Source organism: Spermophilus citellus (genome assembly GCF_964194105.1).
Source record: "Spermophilus citellus genome assembly, chromosome: 12".
Lineage (NCBI taxonomy): Eukaryota > Metazoa > Chordata > Mammalia > Rodentia > Sciuridae > Spermophilus > Spermophilus citellus.
In genome coordinates, this window is record NC_138198.1 from 93,970,767 (window position 1) to 93,987,745 (window position 16,979).

At 40.4% G+C, this 16,979-nt stretch overlaps 1 protein-coding gene and 1 long non-coding RNA gene across 3 annotated transcripts in view; one reads left to right on the top strand and one right to left on the bottom strand.

Annotated features, from left to right (window-relative positions):
• LOC308631458 overlaps positions 1 to 8,623 on the top strand; it is a 22,693-nt gene extending 14,070 nt beyond the window's left edge. Inside the window, exon 4 of the long non-coding RNA XR_014018212.1 lies at positions 8,491 to 8,623. This is a non-coding gene — a long non-coding RNA (uncharacterized lncRNA). The remainder of the gene's footprint in view (positions 1 to 8,490) is intronic.
• On the bottom strand, positions 2,453 to 13,003 carry ZNF396 (zinc finger protein 396). Of its 2 annotated transcripts, XM_081262691.1 has the most exons (4): positions 10,997 to 13,003; positions 8,449 to 8,949; positions 8,044 to 8,188; positions 2,453 to 5,298 (listed from the first exon to the last, which is right to left on the bottom strand). In XM_081262691.1, exons 2-4 carry the CDS (start codon positions 8,866 to 8,868, stop codon positions 4,853 to 4,855), a joined length of 1,011 nt encoding a protein of 336 aa, XP_081118817.1. In that variant the 5' UTR covers positions 8,869 to 8,949; positions 10,997 to 13,003; the 3' UTR covers positions 2,453 to 4,852. The 2 variants fall into 2 exon arrangements, with proteins under 2 accessions (XP_081118817.1, XP_081118818.1); XM_081262692.1 differs by lacking the exon at positions 10,997 to 13,003 and having other exon boundaries at positions 8,449 to 9,376.
• Positions 13,004 to 16,979: the final 3,976 nt, after the last annotated feature.

Here is a 16,979-nt window from a genome sequence, read left to right on the forward strand (position 1 = left end):
TTGATTGCAAAGAGAATGAGCCCCAAGTAATTTTTAATATCTGATAATACACAAAACCAAATACATATTCACTAGAAATACAAAGAATAATCATTATCAGAAAATTATATAATAAAATTTGCATTTACTTGTTTCCCTACTAATCTTATACTTATCAATATATTAATTAAACAGAATACTTTTAATTCCACATTCATTCTGGAATCCAGCAATAGGTATGGTTGGATTTTCTGAGAATAGACTGTTAACACTTTATCAGGAGACCAGTCAGACAAAGAAGCTAACTATGAACCTCTTCTCTTCTCTTTACAAGGACTTTTACTTCTGATGGCAGCCTCCATCATGGGTAACTAACTGTTGCTCCATGGGAAACACAACCATACATGTGTTCTTGTGATGCATTATAGAATTTTATGGGGAAGCCCAGGAAAAGAAACACTAAGTTGTATAATGTTGGACTTAACAAACACGTCTATCATTTTATTTTTAAACAGGGAATCTGACTGAATAAATAAATAGGCCTGGGAATGTGACTCAGTGGTTGAGTGCCCCCCCGAGTTCAATCCCTAGTACCGAAAAGAAAAGAAAGAAAGAAAGAAAGAGAGAGAGAGAAAGAGAGAGAAAGAAGAGAAGAGAGAGAGAGAGAGAGAGAGAGAGAGAGAGAGAGAGAGAGAGAGAGAGAGAGAAGGAAGGAAGGAAGGAAGAAAAACTTATTTTGGGCTATGGTTTTAATCCATCATCATATGGCCCCATCATTTGAGTTCTGTTGGGTAGTAGAACATCATGACAGGGAGCATGTGGTAGAGCAAAGCTGCTCTACCATGGCAGCTAGGAAGCAGAGGGAAGGGAGGGAGAAGAGGCCCTTCAAGGGCACATGACCTCACTACCCCACCTCCTAAAGGTTGTACCATTTCTCAATAGTTACTTAAGTTGGTTACCAAACCTTTAGTACATGACCTTTGGGAGAATTTCAGATCCAAACCATAGAAATTTGTCCCTGGCTCCCAAAGTCTCATATTAACCTCATAATGCAAAATGTATTTAGTCTATCTCCAAGAATCCCCAAAGTCTCAATAGTTCCAGAACTGTTCAAAAGTTGAGGTTCAGCTGGGAATGTAACTCAGTGGTGGAGACATACCTAGGAAGTGTGAGACCATGGTTTCAATCCCCAATACCACATACACGCACACATGCAAAAGTCCAAGTCCTAAGTGTCTCTGACACTCGAGGAAAACCTTAGCTGTGGGCACCCATAAAAAAAATCAACAAGTTATGTTCTTCCAAAATTAATGGCAGAGGGTAAGCATTCCTGTTCCAAAAGGCAGGTTTAGGAAAATAGCAAGGGGAAATTAGGCCAATACAAGAACAAAACCTAGCAAGCAAACATTAAACCCTATAGCTCTGTGTCCAGCATCCAAGGACCCATGGTGGCAAGATGTGGACCTCAAACAGGGAAGCCCTGCCTCTTTGGTTTCACTAGCTATAATCTACATGGATACTTTTTTTTTTTTTTTTTTTTTTTTGCATCCAGGGGCACTTAATCACTGAGTTACATCCCCCAGTCCTTTTTTGTATTTTATTTAGAGACAGGGTCTCACTGAGTTGCTTAGTACCTTGCCATTACGGAGGCTGGCTTTGAACTCTTCTTTTTTAAAATATATATTTTTAGTTGTAGGTGGACACAATACCTTTATTTTTATGTGGTGTTGAGGTTCAAACCCAGTACCTCATGTGTGCTAGGTGAGTGCTCTACCACTGAGCCACAACCCCAGTCCTGGCTTTAAACTCTTGATCCTCCTGCCTCAGCCTCCAGAGCCACTGGGATTACAGGCATGTGCCACCACACCCGGCCACATGGCTACATTCATTGCCTGAAGTTTGTCTCAACAGGCATTCCATGTTCCTGGCATTTCCAATTCTCCAGTGTCTCCATGATGTCTTGGGCTTCACCCTCACAGAGGCTGCTTGCAGGGATTCTGCTCCTATCACACACTGCCTAGCTTCCCAGGCTTTTCTTTGCAATCTTAGTAGAAGCCTTCATGCCTCCCAAAGTCTTGCTTCCTGCATTCCTGCAGGAAGCATGGATAATGCCACAGTCTGCCACCAGCATATAGTGTTATCACCAGGGCCATTTTAAACCTTTGCTACTGTGGCCTCTGAGTGTCTTGATGGCTGAACTTGGAAAAAGGAATCCTGGAAAACAATTCTGTAGACAACCCTGCATGGCAGGGTGCTCTGGGGTTCTCTTCTCTAACAAAAGTCTTTGAGTTGGCAATGGGTGGGATCTTGATGATTTCTGAGATGTCCTCAAGGCATCTTTCCTATTGTCTCATTGTGAAGTATTTAGCTTCTTTTTAAAATTTGTTCTTTAATAAGTGTGATTCCAAAGTCATGCATGAAATTGGGTATCTTTAAAGAGAGTGGATGAAATTATTATCAGCTATTATAGACATAATCCACTGAAACAATGTTTAAAAGGGAAGTCCAAAAATTCGGTTATAAATGCTGGGTACTGTGTGGAGAATCAGGATATTGCTATAACTGTGACTAATATTGTGGAAAAAGCACTTGAGAAGAATCTATAGTCATATTTTGCCTGGGAGTATGATAGTTTTATGAAAACTTGAAGTGGTAGACAATTCACAATCATACCCTGTTTTTTCCAACAATTTATTCACTGCTTATGACTTCTTGAAATACCTTTGAAATATTGGATTCCAAGTTACACACACCATGAGGGGAAACAGACTAATCAGTGTCCTCTGAAACTGACAATTCTAATGAATAAAACAAGCAAGAAGGCTGTATAATTTCAGATTTGATACAAATAATGAAATTCTTATTGTAAAATGCTTACACAATAAATTACTGGAATAAATTAAAATACAGTGGAACAAGTTGACAAAGTTCAACAAAGTAAAAGAGAATAGAGCCAGTGTGACTCAACCAAGGGTAGTGTGTACCTGTAATAATTTCAGTGGTGGTGTGGATAAACATGATTGGTAGGTTTATATTTTGCTTTATTATCAGCTATTATAGACATAATAAAATTGGTATTGGCCTTTTTTCACTTAAATAATTGATATGTGCATAAATTATTTCAAATTTATGAACAGAGATAAGAAAGACCTCATAAGCTTGTTGAATTCCCAAAGAGACATGTGCTTATCATACTTAAAATTATGGAAGGAGAACCCATCAGGAAGAAAATATAATACTTCTAGACTTATTACTGTTCAAGATGATGTCAGATTTAACAAGAAAAGCCATATTATTCTCAAATATCAGGAACAACTATGATGTAAAAACAAACCATGTATTGGGAAACCAACATATTATCCAAAATGTAATGTTACCCTTTGTTTGAAGTGCTTTCTCCTTTCCACCAAAAAATAACTGTTGAAAGTTAGTTCTTTGTATATTATGTAACATGTGCCCAATGTCCTATTTATAGAATTGCTTACATATATGTAAAAGATACTGTATTGTCCCAGTGTCCTATTTATAGGACTATCTATATTTTTTCTCATTGACAAAAAAGGGTATATAAATTTCAGATTTGATTTCCAACCTATTTTAATACACCTAGGTCACTGAAATATTTGCAGAATTGAAAACTTGGGAGTTAATTAGTAATTAGTCCATTACCTTTAAATCCAGTCTCTTACAAAGAGTCTGAGAGCATGGCCAAAATGTAGAGAAGTTCTTTGCTTAAATTGTAACAAGAATAGCTGCTAGTTGAATTCCTAATAGAGTCCTCATTTCCACCCAAAGCTTCATTAGCACAACCTTTACTGTCTGCATTCCTACAGAAACCGGTCTTCTGCTCACCCATCAGTCTCTATTAAGCTCCACTTACAGCACTATAGGGTTTTTCTAGTCTGCCCCTCCAGACATTTCCAAACTCCTCTCACAAACCCATTTTATACTGTCAGGTGTAGTTACAGCAATGACCCTACTTCTCAGTACTAATTTTACATTAGTCAGCTTTCCATCACTGTGACAAAATACCCTAGAAAAATCAACTTAAAAGGAGGAAAGATTTATTTTGACTTATGGTTTCAGTCCCTGATTGCTTGGCTCTGTTGTCCTTGGGCCTGTGACAAGATAGTCCCTCTCACAGTGCAGAGCTCATCGAGGAGGAGGCAGCTTACCTTATGGCAGCCAGGAAGCAAAGAGAGAGAAAGGGGCCAGGATTCCAATGTACCCTTCAAGGGCACTACCCCAGTGGTCCAGCATGCTTCATTTAGGCTCCACCTCCTATAGGTTCCACAGCCTTCCCAGAGCATCATCAGCCAGGGGCCAAGTTTTCCTACATGAACCTTTGGGGGACATTTAAGACCCAAACCATAACAGACCTCCTCAATCCTGCTCTCATAGTGTAAATCTGGTAACAGAAGACCAAATTGGAAAAATTTTAAAGAGCCATTGAATTTTGGGTCTTCAGAATTCTAGTGATTAATCTATGAAACATAGGGCAATATCTATTTTTAAACTGAGTAACACATTCCTTCTCAAAGGGAAAAAAAAACATTTGTCTAAAAAGGAAATACACTAGTTCATCATTTAGGTTGATAATGGAAATAGTAAAATACATCTGAACACGTCTTTCAAGGGCTGCTTAAGGATGAAACTCTGAATTAAGCTTTGTAATCTCAAACATTTGAACTGACCTGCACTGATAGGCAGAAAAGCAAATAATGCTGACATAAGATATTCTACATCCTTTCCCATGACTTTTATAACCCTTGAAAGGAAACTGGTGCCCACTAAAACCACTGATTTATACTAAAGGCATGTTTGTTACTTGGGTCGGGTCTTATCTATAAAAGCTCTATGTGCTTTGATTCCCTCATGATACTGATGGGACTTTTTCTCTAGTGTGTCTTTTTCTATGTCTGAAAAGATTTGAACTCTGACTAAAGGCCTTGCCACATTCATGGCACATGAAGGGTTTTTCCCCAGTATGGATTCTTCTATGCTGAATCAGAATTGCACTCCTGCTGAAAGCCTTTGCACACTCGTCACATGCATAAGGCTTCTCTCCACTGTGGATTCTTTGATGTAAAATAAGGGCAGAGCTCTGACTAAAGATTTTGCCACATTCTTCACACTTGTGTTGTTTTTTGTGAGAGAGGTTTCCCTGTTTTCTTTCAAACCTGCCACCTTGTTCCCAGGTTCCTCTAGATATGAAACTCTGGGAGGCACTCAGATGAAGGGTATTAGCACACAGCCCCATGCCTGAGGAAGTCTTCTGCCTTGAAGCAGATTTTACATTTGTAGTTTTGGTGTCTGCATCTGAAATAATAAACAGAAAAGTAAATGTCACCAGTTTTCTGTTCAGAAAGAAAGGGAAAAGAATGATCCAAATGAAAAAATAAATGAATTATTAACAAAAGTGTTCATGAACATCACAGTGTGGAGGATGCAGAGGGTAATATAAGATATTGAGATCATAAGGCAAAGAAAAAGGTATCCAAATATAAAGATGCAAAACTCCATGGAAAACAGAGAATCATGAGTAGGGGTAAAAAGATATGTCAGAGATTGAGGAAAGACTGGGAGAAAAGAAAGGGCCTAAAAGATAAAGCACTGTTAGAGAAGAAGAGCAACTGGAAAGAGAGGAGTCAAATATGAGTAATAAACAAGATTTAGTATAAGAGCATTGATAAACAAAAGCTTAGTAATGATGAATGAATCAATAATTAAGAAATGAGCTGAAGAAAACCAAGGGATCAAAAAGAAATATGGAAAATGAAGTCAGAGAATAAAATTTAGACAAAAAAGGGAGACTAAGAAAATTGGCACCTTAAAAGATAAAGGGCAGCACAGAATACCCATCTATGAAAACCTCTCCTGTATATATATTTTTAGTATTGGTTGAATAGCTCAGTTTCCTGTATTTTTTATACCTTTATTTTATTTTTTATATTTGCATGTGATGCTAAGGATCGAACCCATTGCCTCATGCATGCTAGGCAAGTACTCTACCACTGAGCTACAACCTCAGCCCAGTTTCCTATATTATTTTTATGTTGCATTTAATATCTATAAAAAAAATCTGCTTAGGATCTGCAGCCACTCAAATATGGCTCAATGCAGAGTACCTTCTGACTCAGGCTGCCTGAAGCTCTAGAACTTATTATACAGAATGGCAACTTAATTTTGAGTATTCACTGAAGGATCACTTCATCAATCCTCAAGGTAGCATTTTAATGGAAGCTGAACACAGATGGCCATTAAAATTAATCTGCAAAAACAAAGCAGGGCAATTTGAGGAATGGCTGAGGACATGACTTGGCTGGGATAACTGTGACAGCAGGAGGTTCCTTCATCTGAAATAATTGTATAAACGGGACTGAGGAAACACAGAGAGGGACTGATGATAAGTGATTCTGTAGGTCCTCTCAAGGCCTAATCAAAAGAATAACAAAGTGGTTTGGGGGAGAAAAGATGTTAGTACTGTGTATGATACTTGCTAAGAAAATTATGAGTGTTTTTTAATCTTTAGAATTAACTTAAAATGGGTCTACATATAGTTATTACAAAATGAATTTAAATTATTTCTTGCATTTGTTCACAAATTACATGTTTATTTATAATTTATAATTACCATTTTATAAGTTGTAAAGATTTTGTTTCAAAATTCATTTTTGATAGCTCACATTATAAAGTGACCTCAAAGTTTAGTCACTACCATCAAAATATTGGCAAAGTTTAGAGTACTGAGACACAGGTCATCTGTAGAAGCCCTGATAAAACATGACTCAGTACCACACCACTGAAATCATGCTGTGGCTTTGAGCGATGGTTGTTATCCTGTCCTGGTTCTGTATGCTTTGTATTGCAAAATCCTGGGGTCTTTGGCTGCTTCAAATTTTTATTCATTTTTTAAAAAATTTAGAAAAGGTCCCTGTGAGGACATTCACAGGAGAAACATGGTCCTTAACAATACCAGGAGCACAGGCCTTGGCTTTGAGGATGATCACTTCTGTAGTTCCCACCACAACAGAAGGGGATATTTTCCCTCCTACTCTTAGTGGAGTATGGAAAGACTTTCAGTTTTTTCCAACAATTAATCTTCTTGGTTAAGCCAAGATGATTTTGAGACTAGGGGTACTAAGTGCCAAGCAAAAGTAAATCTCTCTCTAAATTTCTATATTTTCATTTTCCTGTAGTTTCTTATCAAAACTGTCTTGGAAAAACCTAACTTTGCTTAGCTGATCAACCACTTCTGGAATATGAAGCTGTGTGTGTGTGTGTGTGTGTGTGTGTGTGTGTGTGTAGCAATCCTTCCCAAATGGGATTTCTCTCTTGATCTCTGGCATTCAACCCCCTATTTCTGCTTTGTTTTCTTCCTGTAACACTCATTGTTTAAGTTTCTGCAATGGAAGAACAGATTGCTATGTCAGCCAGTTTGGAACGTTTTTGTAAAAACCGATGCAAAGAGCAAAAGAAGCCAGTTAGGATGTGAAGGAGCAGAGAAATATATTCAAAGCTGTGACAGAGCCAAGTCATCTCAGGAGTACTGTGGGCAACTCCCACAAGTACCTAAGCAAGCGGTTACACAGAAATTGATGAGACAGTTTAGCAGCTACACTGCATACCTTAAGTCCCACAGAAGGGCCTCAGAGGCTTCCTGAAGGGAAAAGATGAGAATGAGGCTGATCTGGAGGTCTTGTGGGCTGAGACTGCCCACTCCTGCTTCAGACAAAATAGCTGTGTTTTCCTTTGGTTTATATAATGGAATTCCATGTAAAATTTCATATGAGAAAAGGTCATGCCATGCTTTAAAAAAGTTTGAAAATCCTGATGGAGTTGATTCAAGGATTTTATAACTAAAGATTTTCTAAGAATCTATAAAAAAGAAACAAAACCCAAATACCAAGACTGTTCATTGAACAGGACAAATAATTGGAAATTCCCACTGTGAGGATGAGACAAGAGATTTGGGACCTCTTTAATAAAGCAGCCAACTGTATTTGGTAGGCTGGGCCCCCTTCATCCCCACCATGAGCTAAGTCCTGCCCCCTGCGCCCTCACCATGACGTCCTAAGGAGTGTAGCTCCCACGGTGTCCACTGAAACTGCTTCTTCAAAGGCTTGAGCTGACTGCTTGCTAAGTCCTCAGTGATTTCCCAAGGTGCCACCTTCTCTGCAGTTCTGTCCTTTCTTTGTCCAAAAAAGACCTGGGAAGAGTTAGGTATAATTGAGGCTGGAGAAGCGCATTGGATAGGGACTTGAAGATAAAATAACACAGAAGAAAGTACCCTGGACACAAGAAAAGGGAGGGAAAATGTGCAGACATCCTATTTCCTGAGATATACAGGAACACATTTCGTAGCCCATACCTCCAGCACCTCCAGTTGTGCTAAGTGGGAATAGGATTTGATAGCACACCCCTCCCCATGACCTGCCACAGTCATGCCCCAGCAGGTGCCCTTCTTACCTGCTCAGCTTGCTGATGAACCTCTTTTTCCACATCCTCCAGCAGAATCACAGCTTCCTCTCCATTCTCTGGTGGATGCAGGTGCACCCAGGCTTGCAGCTCCTTAGGCAGGATGGCCAGGAACTGCTCCAGCACCAGCAATTCTAGGATCTGCTCCTTGGTGTGCTCCTCTGGCCTTAGCCACTGATGACAAAGTTCCCGGAGCTGGCTCAGAGCCTCCTGGGGCCCAGGTGAATCCTCATAGGCAAACTGCCTGAACCGTTGGCGAAAGGTCTCTGGGCTATAGCAGTTGCTCCAATGGAGTCTGGAGTCCTGATCACAGGCCTGTTCTTCCTCTTCCATCTTCACTATTAAAATCCTGTTGGGCTCCTGTGGATTTTGTGGGAGGCACGTTGACGACTCTCTCGATTTTGCAGACATGTTGACTGGCAATGGCTCAGGACTGCTAGGCTTTCCCCTCAAGGAGGCAATACTCTCCTTATGGACACTCCTTAAATACAACTAAAAAAGAAAGAAAAAAGACAAATGTTTCTCAGAACCAAACAACTAAGATTAGAGTATAAGGCTGCAAGAAAGTACCAACCTTAACCTCAACATAAACCATGCTTTCAAAGAATACTTCCTTAGAGAACTGAAGAATTAAGACATTAATTCATGTGCATGAGTAATTCCCAATTTATTCTGAAATTCATGCCCATGAGGCTAAATATTACAAAAGGAGATCAGCCAGGATTTCAAAGGAGCTTCCAAAGAATTAAATAAGGGAAACCTCAGAAAAGCTATGACTCTGGAGCACATTCAAAGAATCAATTAGTTTTATCTAGTCTATTGCAAAGAGCTGGATAAAACAGTCTTATGAGAGTAGTACTTGCTGTGAATTCTTACATTAATTGTTAAAATAATGTTACTTTGACATTAAAACATTTAAAAGAAAAAAAATGCCATATTCATGTATCTTAATGTAATCCCATTTTCATAATTGCTTCTATTTTCCATCATAACATCTATATTATTTACTCAACTATTATAGAATATTTACATGTGTCTAATTTTCTCTATTACAATTAATGCTGGGAGGATCATCTTCATGAATATACTATTTTTCTCCTTTCAGGTCATTTCCTTCAAGCATGTCCCAAGGCCTTTGCTTATTGGGGTCAAAAGAGTGTTAAAAATTCTGTCTTGCTATGTACATTCAACTAAATTGCAAAATAGACAATATCAATTCACAGTGCCACCAGTAATACAATAATGTGTCAAGGTGATGATTTCTGTAAGTTATTATTAGCTTGTTAGCTGGAAGGCAGCAGGAAAGACCATTTTCTTAGTACCATTTTAGGATATGCAACATCAATAACTAATCACATTTTAAAAGCTGGACAGTAGTATGTTATAATGATTGTACAAGTTCAGAAATGACTAATTTAAAAATCTTAGGTGTGCCCCTATCACTTTTCCTCTTTCTATAGGCTGCTATTTGATTCCCCTTCACTTCACCAAGCATTTATACATACTGAGACCTGATGGATACCTGAATAAAGTTTGTGGCTTCACAAACATATTGCATAAAATGATACAACTTTATATAATTTATGGTATGAGGCAAATAATAGTGGACACATACAGGATTTAGTATGTGTCAAGCACTGTTCCAAGCCCTCAATAAATAAAACACACTTAAATCCCCACAAAAGCCCTAGGAGGTTATTTTTATTTCCATGTTGTCGATAAGGAACCTGTTAAAGCAAAGCTAGGTTTAGTGGCCAAGAACAAAAGGTCAGGGCAGGGGCATAAATCCAAGAGGTTCATATTTTTCCAGGTGCTGTGTGGTCATGAGGCCAGAGGCAGGCAAGGCCTTTTGAGGGACTACTGTTCTCAGGCCCAGTGCAGACAAGAAAAAGGCCAGGAGCAGCACACACAGATGAACCTGGGCCAGAAAAAGAGTAAGGGAAGGGTAAAAGAAATGGAGCTTTCCAGGAACTGTAGGGACCATGTGAGGGACCCTAAGGCTGAAGGAACCTTCTGGAAGTCGCAGGAGAGAGTCACCAGGGAAACACTGCCACTTCATCGTCAGGGGAAGAATCAATTGTCTCCGCAACTCTCTCAGCTCTACAGATGGCACGATTTCCCCAACATCACACAATGACCTATAAGGGGTGAGGTCCCTGAAGCCATGGCTGCCCCCAGACCCCTGGATCTAGGAGTCTTTGCGGGGAAGAACCACTCTAAACTGTCCTTGGGAGGGCAGTATGGGACTCGCCCCATCACCCCTTCCTCCCGCTCCCCCATCTCGCCTCGGCGAGACCGTGCGGGGCGCGCGGGCTGTGGGTGGGGCGCGGGCGTGGGTTCAGCTGGAGGGGCAGGAGCACCTGGAAGGTCAAGGGGAGGTGCCAGCCCAGGTGGGCAGGAGATGGGGGGGCCGAGAGGACCCCAATGGGGGTGTAGAGGAGCTGCGCCTGCGGCAGAGGGACAGGTGACGCCAGGTCTGCGCCCGACCCATCCCGTGATGGCCGCTTCTGCCCGCGGTTACGGCACCCCAGGTTCTCACCTCCCAGCGGGGAAGGATTGGCCCACAGCCGCCTGGGAGAAACCCCGGGAACGCCTCGCTCCAAGCTGCTTCCGGTCCTCCAGGCGGGGCAGGGCTGGGCTCGGGAAGCGCGAGAGGTTGCCCTGGAGACGAGCGGCGCGACCTGGCTTCCTACTGCTGGCTTGGGGGCAAGTGCCGGGGAGTCGCCTGGCGCGGTGGGAATCCTGCTGCTCTGCGTCGGGCTCCAATAAACCGGCGCTGCTATCTCTCCGAGTGCTTCTACGTAACATCATGTCATTTACAACTCGGTAAACTTATCCCCAATCTACAAAAAATAAACCCCAGGTTTCTGGACTTGCCCAGGTCACAGATGGGGTGGGGGTGGGAGGACCACCGTGCTTTCTGGGCACAGCGTTCCTCTGATGCCCTCTGCTCTACTGACTGTGCTTATGCCCGGAGTAGGACGTTTCAAGAAAAAATCTCCCAATTCCCATGTTTCTCACAGGAGGACATAGTGGTACTTAAAAACGTGAGAGCCTGTCCCCACACATAATTTCGTCACTGGTGCATACGCTTATATTTCCTCAGGGGACTTTAAGTGTAATTGAAAAAAGTTTGGAACTAAAAAATATAACAGCCCAGCATCCTAACTTCACCCGCCAGTTTCTAAGGGAGTCCTGGAAAATGTAGAGAGAAGTGGGGAATTAGGGACAGGACAGAGATGCTAGAAAGCCATTCGCTTACTCATAAACAGCAATAACAAGGTTAAAACCCTTTTAGTAACCCGTCCCCCCCCCCCAAAAAAAAAGAGTATGTTAGTATTGGAGCCCGAAGTGAAAAAAGAAAAGGCTGATTTACTACTCCGTATGACCTAGGGCATTAGGGGAGGAAACAAAGACACTAACTTTGAAGACATTGAAAAATTACAATTTAAAATTGTTCTCAAATTACAATGACATTACTTTTGAGGAAACTCCTACTTCAAACAATCCCTACCCCCCAACCGGCAGCACAAATAGCAAGATAGCCCAGAAGTGCAGAAGGCAATGTGTTTATTATGATGATGTATTTGGGTTAAATGACTCTAGGCAATGAGGACTCTGAAACAAGGGTGATATTTGGCCAGGATGTGAAGTCACAACAAGTGATTGAAGGAGAAAATGGAAGGAGAATGAGGAACTGTGAAAAGCTGTAAGATTTGACAAGAGGTCAGGGTTGAATTCATGGGTATGGATTCCATCATATAGCCAGATCTCAGAGACTGAAGTTAAAAACAAACAAACAAAAAACAATGAACAACCAAATTAGTTGCTTCCATAACAAATGACCACAAACCTAGCAGCTTAAAATAAAACTTTATTCCCTCATAGTTCTGGAGGCCAGAAGCAAAACATCTGTTTCACTGGGCGTTAGTCAAGGTGTCAGCAGGGCAGGGAAGTATTTGCTCTGGAAGTTCTAGGGGGAGAATTTATTCTTTTCTTCTTCCAGCTTTTGGTAGAAACCAATATTCCTTGGCTTGTAGCTGCATCACTTCAGTCTTCAAGGCCAGCATCTTCAAGTGTCCTTCTACTTCTGTCTTCTAAAGATACATGTGGTTGTATTTAAGGCCCACCCAGATAATCCAGGATAATCTCTTCATATCAAAATCCTTAATTTAATCACATCTGCAAAGACCATTTTTTCCCAAATTCAGTAAAATTTATATTTCACTAAATTAGTACCTGACAACTTAGAGGGCCATTCTTTTAAAACTTAACATAGCAGCCAACTTTGTTTTACCTAAATGCAAAACTGCCTCAAAAGGAAAGCTTTGAGAAAGTAGATGTTTCAGAGGAGTTTTAACCCATGGCATGTAGGCTGTCTGTGTGCCCAGTGTAGTAACCACTAGGTACATGTGGTTACTTCAGTTTAAATTTAAATTAAAGCAAATTAGAAATTAAGTTCTGAAATTGAGTTGCTGCATTTCAGGTGCTCAGTAGCCTGGTGTGGCTACTGGCTACCATACAGAACAGCACAGATAGAACATTTCCATCACTGCAGAAAGTTCCATTAGACACCACTGTTTGCCTCCTAAAATATGTGTTTCAAGGTGCACATGTGCACTTTTCTGGGGACAAGGTTTAACAGAAGACACAAGCTACTAACTTTGGCAAAAACTAGTATGTTGATATGTTTTACTTGACTCATTGTTTAAAAATTAAGTTCATTCTCAATATGTAAATTTTGGTTTTATACATTAAAAAATATTTAAGGGTTTTTTTTTTTTTTTTTTTTTTTTTGGTGGTGATGGTACAGAGGATTGAACCCAGGGCCTTGTGCATGCAAACGAAGCACTCTATCAACTGAGCTATATCTCCAAAAAGCTATACCACTCAATTATCTCTTAAAACTGAAGAAACTGGAAATAGTGGTCCTGTGTTCCTTTAGGATAAATGCTTAGGGTAAAGTACTAACTACCTGTTTTACATAAAATATAAATTCCTCAGTTTGGTCAAAGTCTTCACCTGTCTCTTCTCATGTCTACCACCTGCTATTTGGGTTTGAGACTTTTCGTCTTTCATCTTTCATCTGCTTCTCAAGTACATCTAGGCTCCAGAGCATTGTTTTCTCAATCCTGAATATGTATATGAATCCCTGAGGGATCTTGTCAAAAGGCAGATTCTGATTCAATAAGTTTGAAGTGGGAACAAACTTTCTGCATTTCTAACACCCTCTACTCACCCCACCCTTCCCAGATGATGATAATGTTTTGAGTAGCAAGGCTGTGAATCTAGAAGCCAGATCCTGTATCTTATCTACAAAGAAACCAAGGCAATATCTGCTTCCCAATCCAGTATGGTGCAGCTAGCAATTTATTAAAATTCATCCTTATTTTCCTACTAACATAAAATGGACCTTATCAATCCTTTCCCTCTAGTAAGGAATGTGGAGCTGTGATTGTCAGTAGAAGGCGCTGGAGGGACATTGCAGGAAGGAGGGCTTTCCTTCCCATTCTGATGTGTTGGCAAGGCAAACTCCCAGCCAGCTTCTCCAGGACCTAGCAGCAGCCTTCCCTGCCTGGCAACAGTTGCCTGCGTGTTCTTGGCAGTCTTGTAACAGAGTGCCTCCAATGAGCTGCTTCCCAGTAAATGGTTTTCCTCTGCACCCTAGAGGGAAGATTTCTGGCAAGTTCTGAAGGGCAGATTTCCAGCAAGTTCCACTACTATGGCACAACAGTGATGTTTCTGCTCTCCAGTGAGCCATGACTATGTATTGCAGAGGAGGCTTCTAGTAATCAGGCAGACAAAATGACACACTTTGTGGATATAAGTAGCTAAGACTACAGGTGTATGTCTGGCTGCTTGGCTGTATTTGAAGCTACTCATGGGAATAATTTGAGATTAGAATGAAGGTACCTGCTTCTAGGGAAGGCTTTCATTTGCTACTTTCCAGAAAACAGGAAGCACTATCTGCCCAGGACCACCTTGAACCATACACGAGCCTTGAGATTTCCTGAACAACCCAGGCAGTTCAAAACTGGCCCATATTTCATACAAAAGCATTATGTTTTGGGTTTCCTCTGACTCCTTACCATTATATTATCTGATCCCCTCATCTCATTAAGCCTCTAAAGGGAAAGTTGAAATGTTCTGTAAAGGGCAAATCTGCTAGAAAGTGCATCTTGGCCCTTACATTATACCATATACAACATTGTTTTAAAATAGGTAACCAATCTACAAATAAGAGTTAAAACTGAAACTCCTAGATGAAAATATTAAAAAACCAAAAAATACCATTTGTGACCTTAGGTTAAGCAAAGGTTTATTTAAGATAAGACACAAGAATGAAGAACTATAGGGAAAATTTTCTTTCTTTCTTTCTTTTTTTTTGCTCTTCAAAAGACACTATTAAAAGGCAAACTGAGAGAAAATATTTGCAAAAAATAACCAGTGAAGTATTTGTCTTCATAGTAAATAAACTCTTACAGCTCATCAAATGATCTGATTTTTCAAAACATGGCAAATAAGCACATGAAACTATGATCATCTCATTGGTAATTAAAGAAGTTGCACATTGGGAACCTGGGTGCATAGTTTAGCACTTTGTGCAAGGCACTGGTTTAGGGAGCCCCTCAGAAACAAAAATGTTATTTAAATACACAAATAAATAAAAGCACAAGGAGATCCAGTTTGAGTGTTCTGATGTTTCTTTTTTTCTTTTTGGTGTACCAGGGGTTAAACTCAGGGGCACCACTAAGAAACATCCCCAACCCTATTTTGTATTTTAATATTTAGAGACAGAGTCTCACTGAGTTGCTTAGCGTCTCACTAAATTCCTGAAACTGGCTTTGAACTCGCGATCCTACTGCCTCAACCTCCTGAGCCACTGGGATTACAGGCGTGCACCACTGCACCTGGCTGCTCTGGTGTTTCTTGAATTGCTTCTGGAAGAATAGTTCTCCAACAGACTTTCAGCTGCTTCTCTATTTGCTGCTGCTGGAGTTTGGCTGAAGATCCTTAGACAAAAAGGCTAGGAACTGTTCCAGTACCACAGCACCAGAGGCTGCCCTTTTACATATATTATTTATTTCAACCATAGTTGGAAAGGTTCTTAGAGGCACTTCAGATCTGTACAAGGTCCAGGTGAAGCAGAATAGCAAAATTTCCTGGAATATTTTAGAAAGATTTACAGCCTGTGGCTTTCGGCTTCATTTCTCTTCCCCCTTCAGTTTATACTGGTTCCTCTTTTCTTTACAGCCCAGAAAACCTGCATGGTGCCTATTCTAAACTCAATAGACATCCTGACTGTGAAGCAAAACAGAAAAAAAAAAAAAAACCAGTTATTATCATGAGTTTTCCTCTTCAGAAGTCAACCAGGAATGGCAAATGGCAAAACTTCCTTGGAACATAGACCTCTATCTCCTAATGAGGGCAATATTTGATAAGAGAATTTTATTAGTGGAAACATAATTAAGTTTCCCGAATAATTTACAAGGCTGCTATAACACCATTATACACACAGTCACATTTATTTTAGAACAATGCTTTTGTTGTAAAGCACTAAATTGAACTTGGAATAAGGAGATTGAACTTCTACTAGCATGAAGATATGGCTCCCATTACAGTTAATACAGGATATTTACCCTGCTAAAGGGAACTGCCTTAGGGTGACATGGGGTGGGCTTGTGACCTGGATAGAAAGTTCTTTCCTGGAATTTTATATAGTGATTCAGGAAGAAAGACATTCTTTCCTTTGGAATAACGGAGTTCAGAGTAGAATACAGATTATTATACATTTTCCAAATTTTCTTTTCCATAAAAGAAAGCCAAAGAGCCTAACTTTAAGATTTTTCCTTTTCCCATATGGGAAATCAGTTCACTAATATTAGCAACAACAGAACTTACACTTTGTAAGAACTTAACATTACTGTTGTTACAGGGCTGGGACCTTCTGCAAACTAAGGCAGCATAGAGACCCCCCCCACCCCGCACCCCTGTCAAACCCTGATTCTTGCAATCAGTCCAGAAAGATTTCAGACATGTCACTCAGAATAATGGGCATGAGTTCATCAGAAGGGACAGGAAAGGGGATAGGGAATATTCTCAAGAAAGAGAGTGGGTCCTCTCAGAAAGGAGAGGGGCAGCACACCTCTCCTGCCTTCCAGTTGCATTGAGGTCCCAATAAAGTTTTATTAGGGTAGTTTCCAGAGAGTCTTGCCAGGTCCACTTCTTGACCTTTGACTGACAAGAGGATGGCATCAAACTTTCAAGTCCTCACTGCCATAACAACCCTAGGTCACTTTGGTTCATGTTGATAGTTCTAATTGCAAGCGGTTCTTATAGATTTTATGGTTTGGGGGAATTATCCTTTTCTCCCCTAAGTTATGGAATCTTAATCTTTTCCACATAAGGATCACAAAAGTGCCTCCCTTCAAGGGCAACTTGTGTTTTTATCAACATTCCAGGCCTTTATTTCTCCTGTAGATAGCAGGTAGTTTGCTGAGGAATGTAACATATCCTGTCAG

What these genes read in the sequence shown, in the direction of transcription:
- ZNF396 (XM_081262691.1), bottom strand. Translation starts at nt 8,868, where the DNA reads ATGTCTGCAAAATCGAGAGAGTCGTCAACGTGCCTCCCACAAAATCCA. An exon ending in TTCATCAGCAAGCTGAGCAG is followed by an intron (nt 8,189 to 8,448) that starts GTAAGAAGGGCA and finishes AACTCTTCCCAG; the next exon opens with GTCTTTTTTGGACAAAGAAA. An exon ending in ACACTCCTTAGGACGTCATG is followed by an intron (nt 5,299 to 8,043) that starts GTGAGGGCGCAG and finishes TTATTATTTCAG; the next exon opens with ATGCAGACACCAAAACTACA.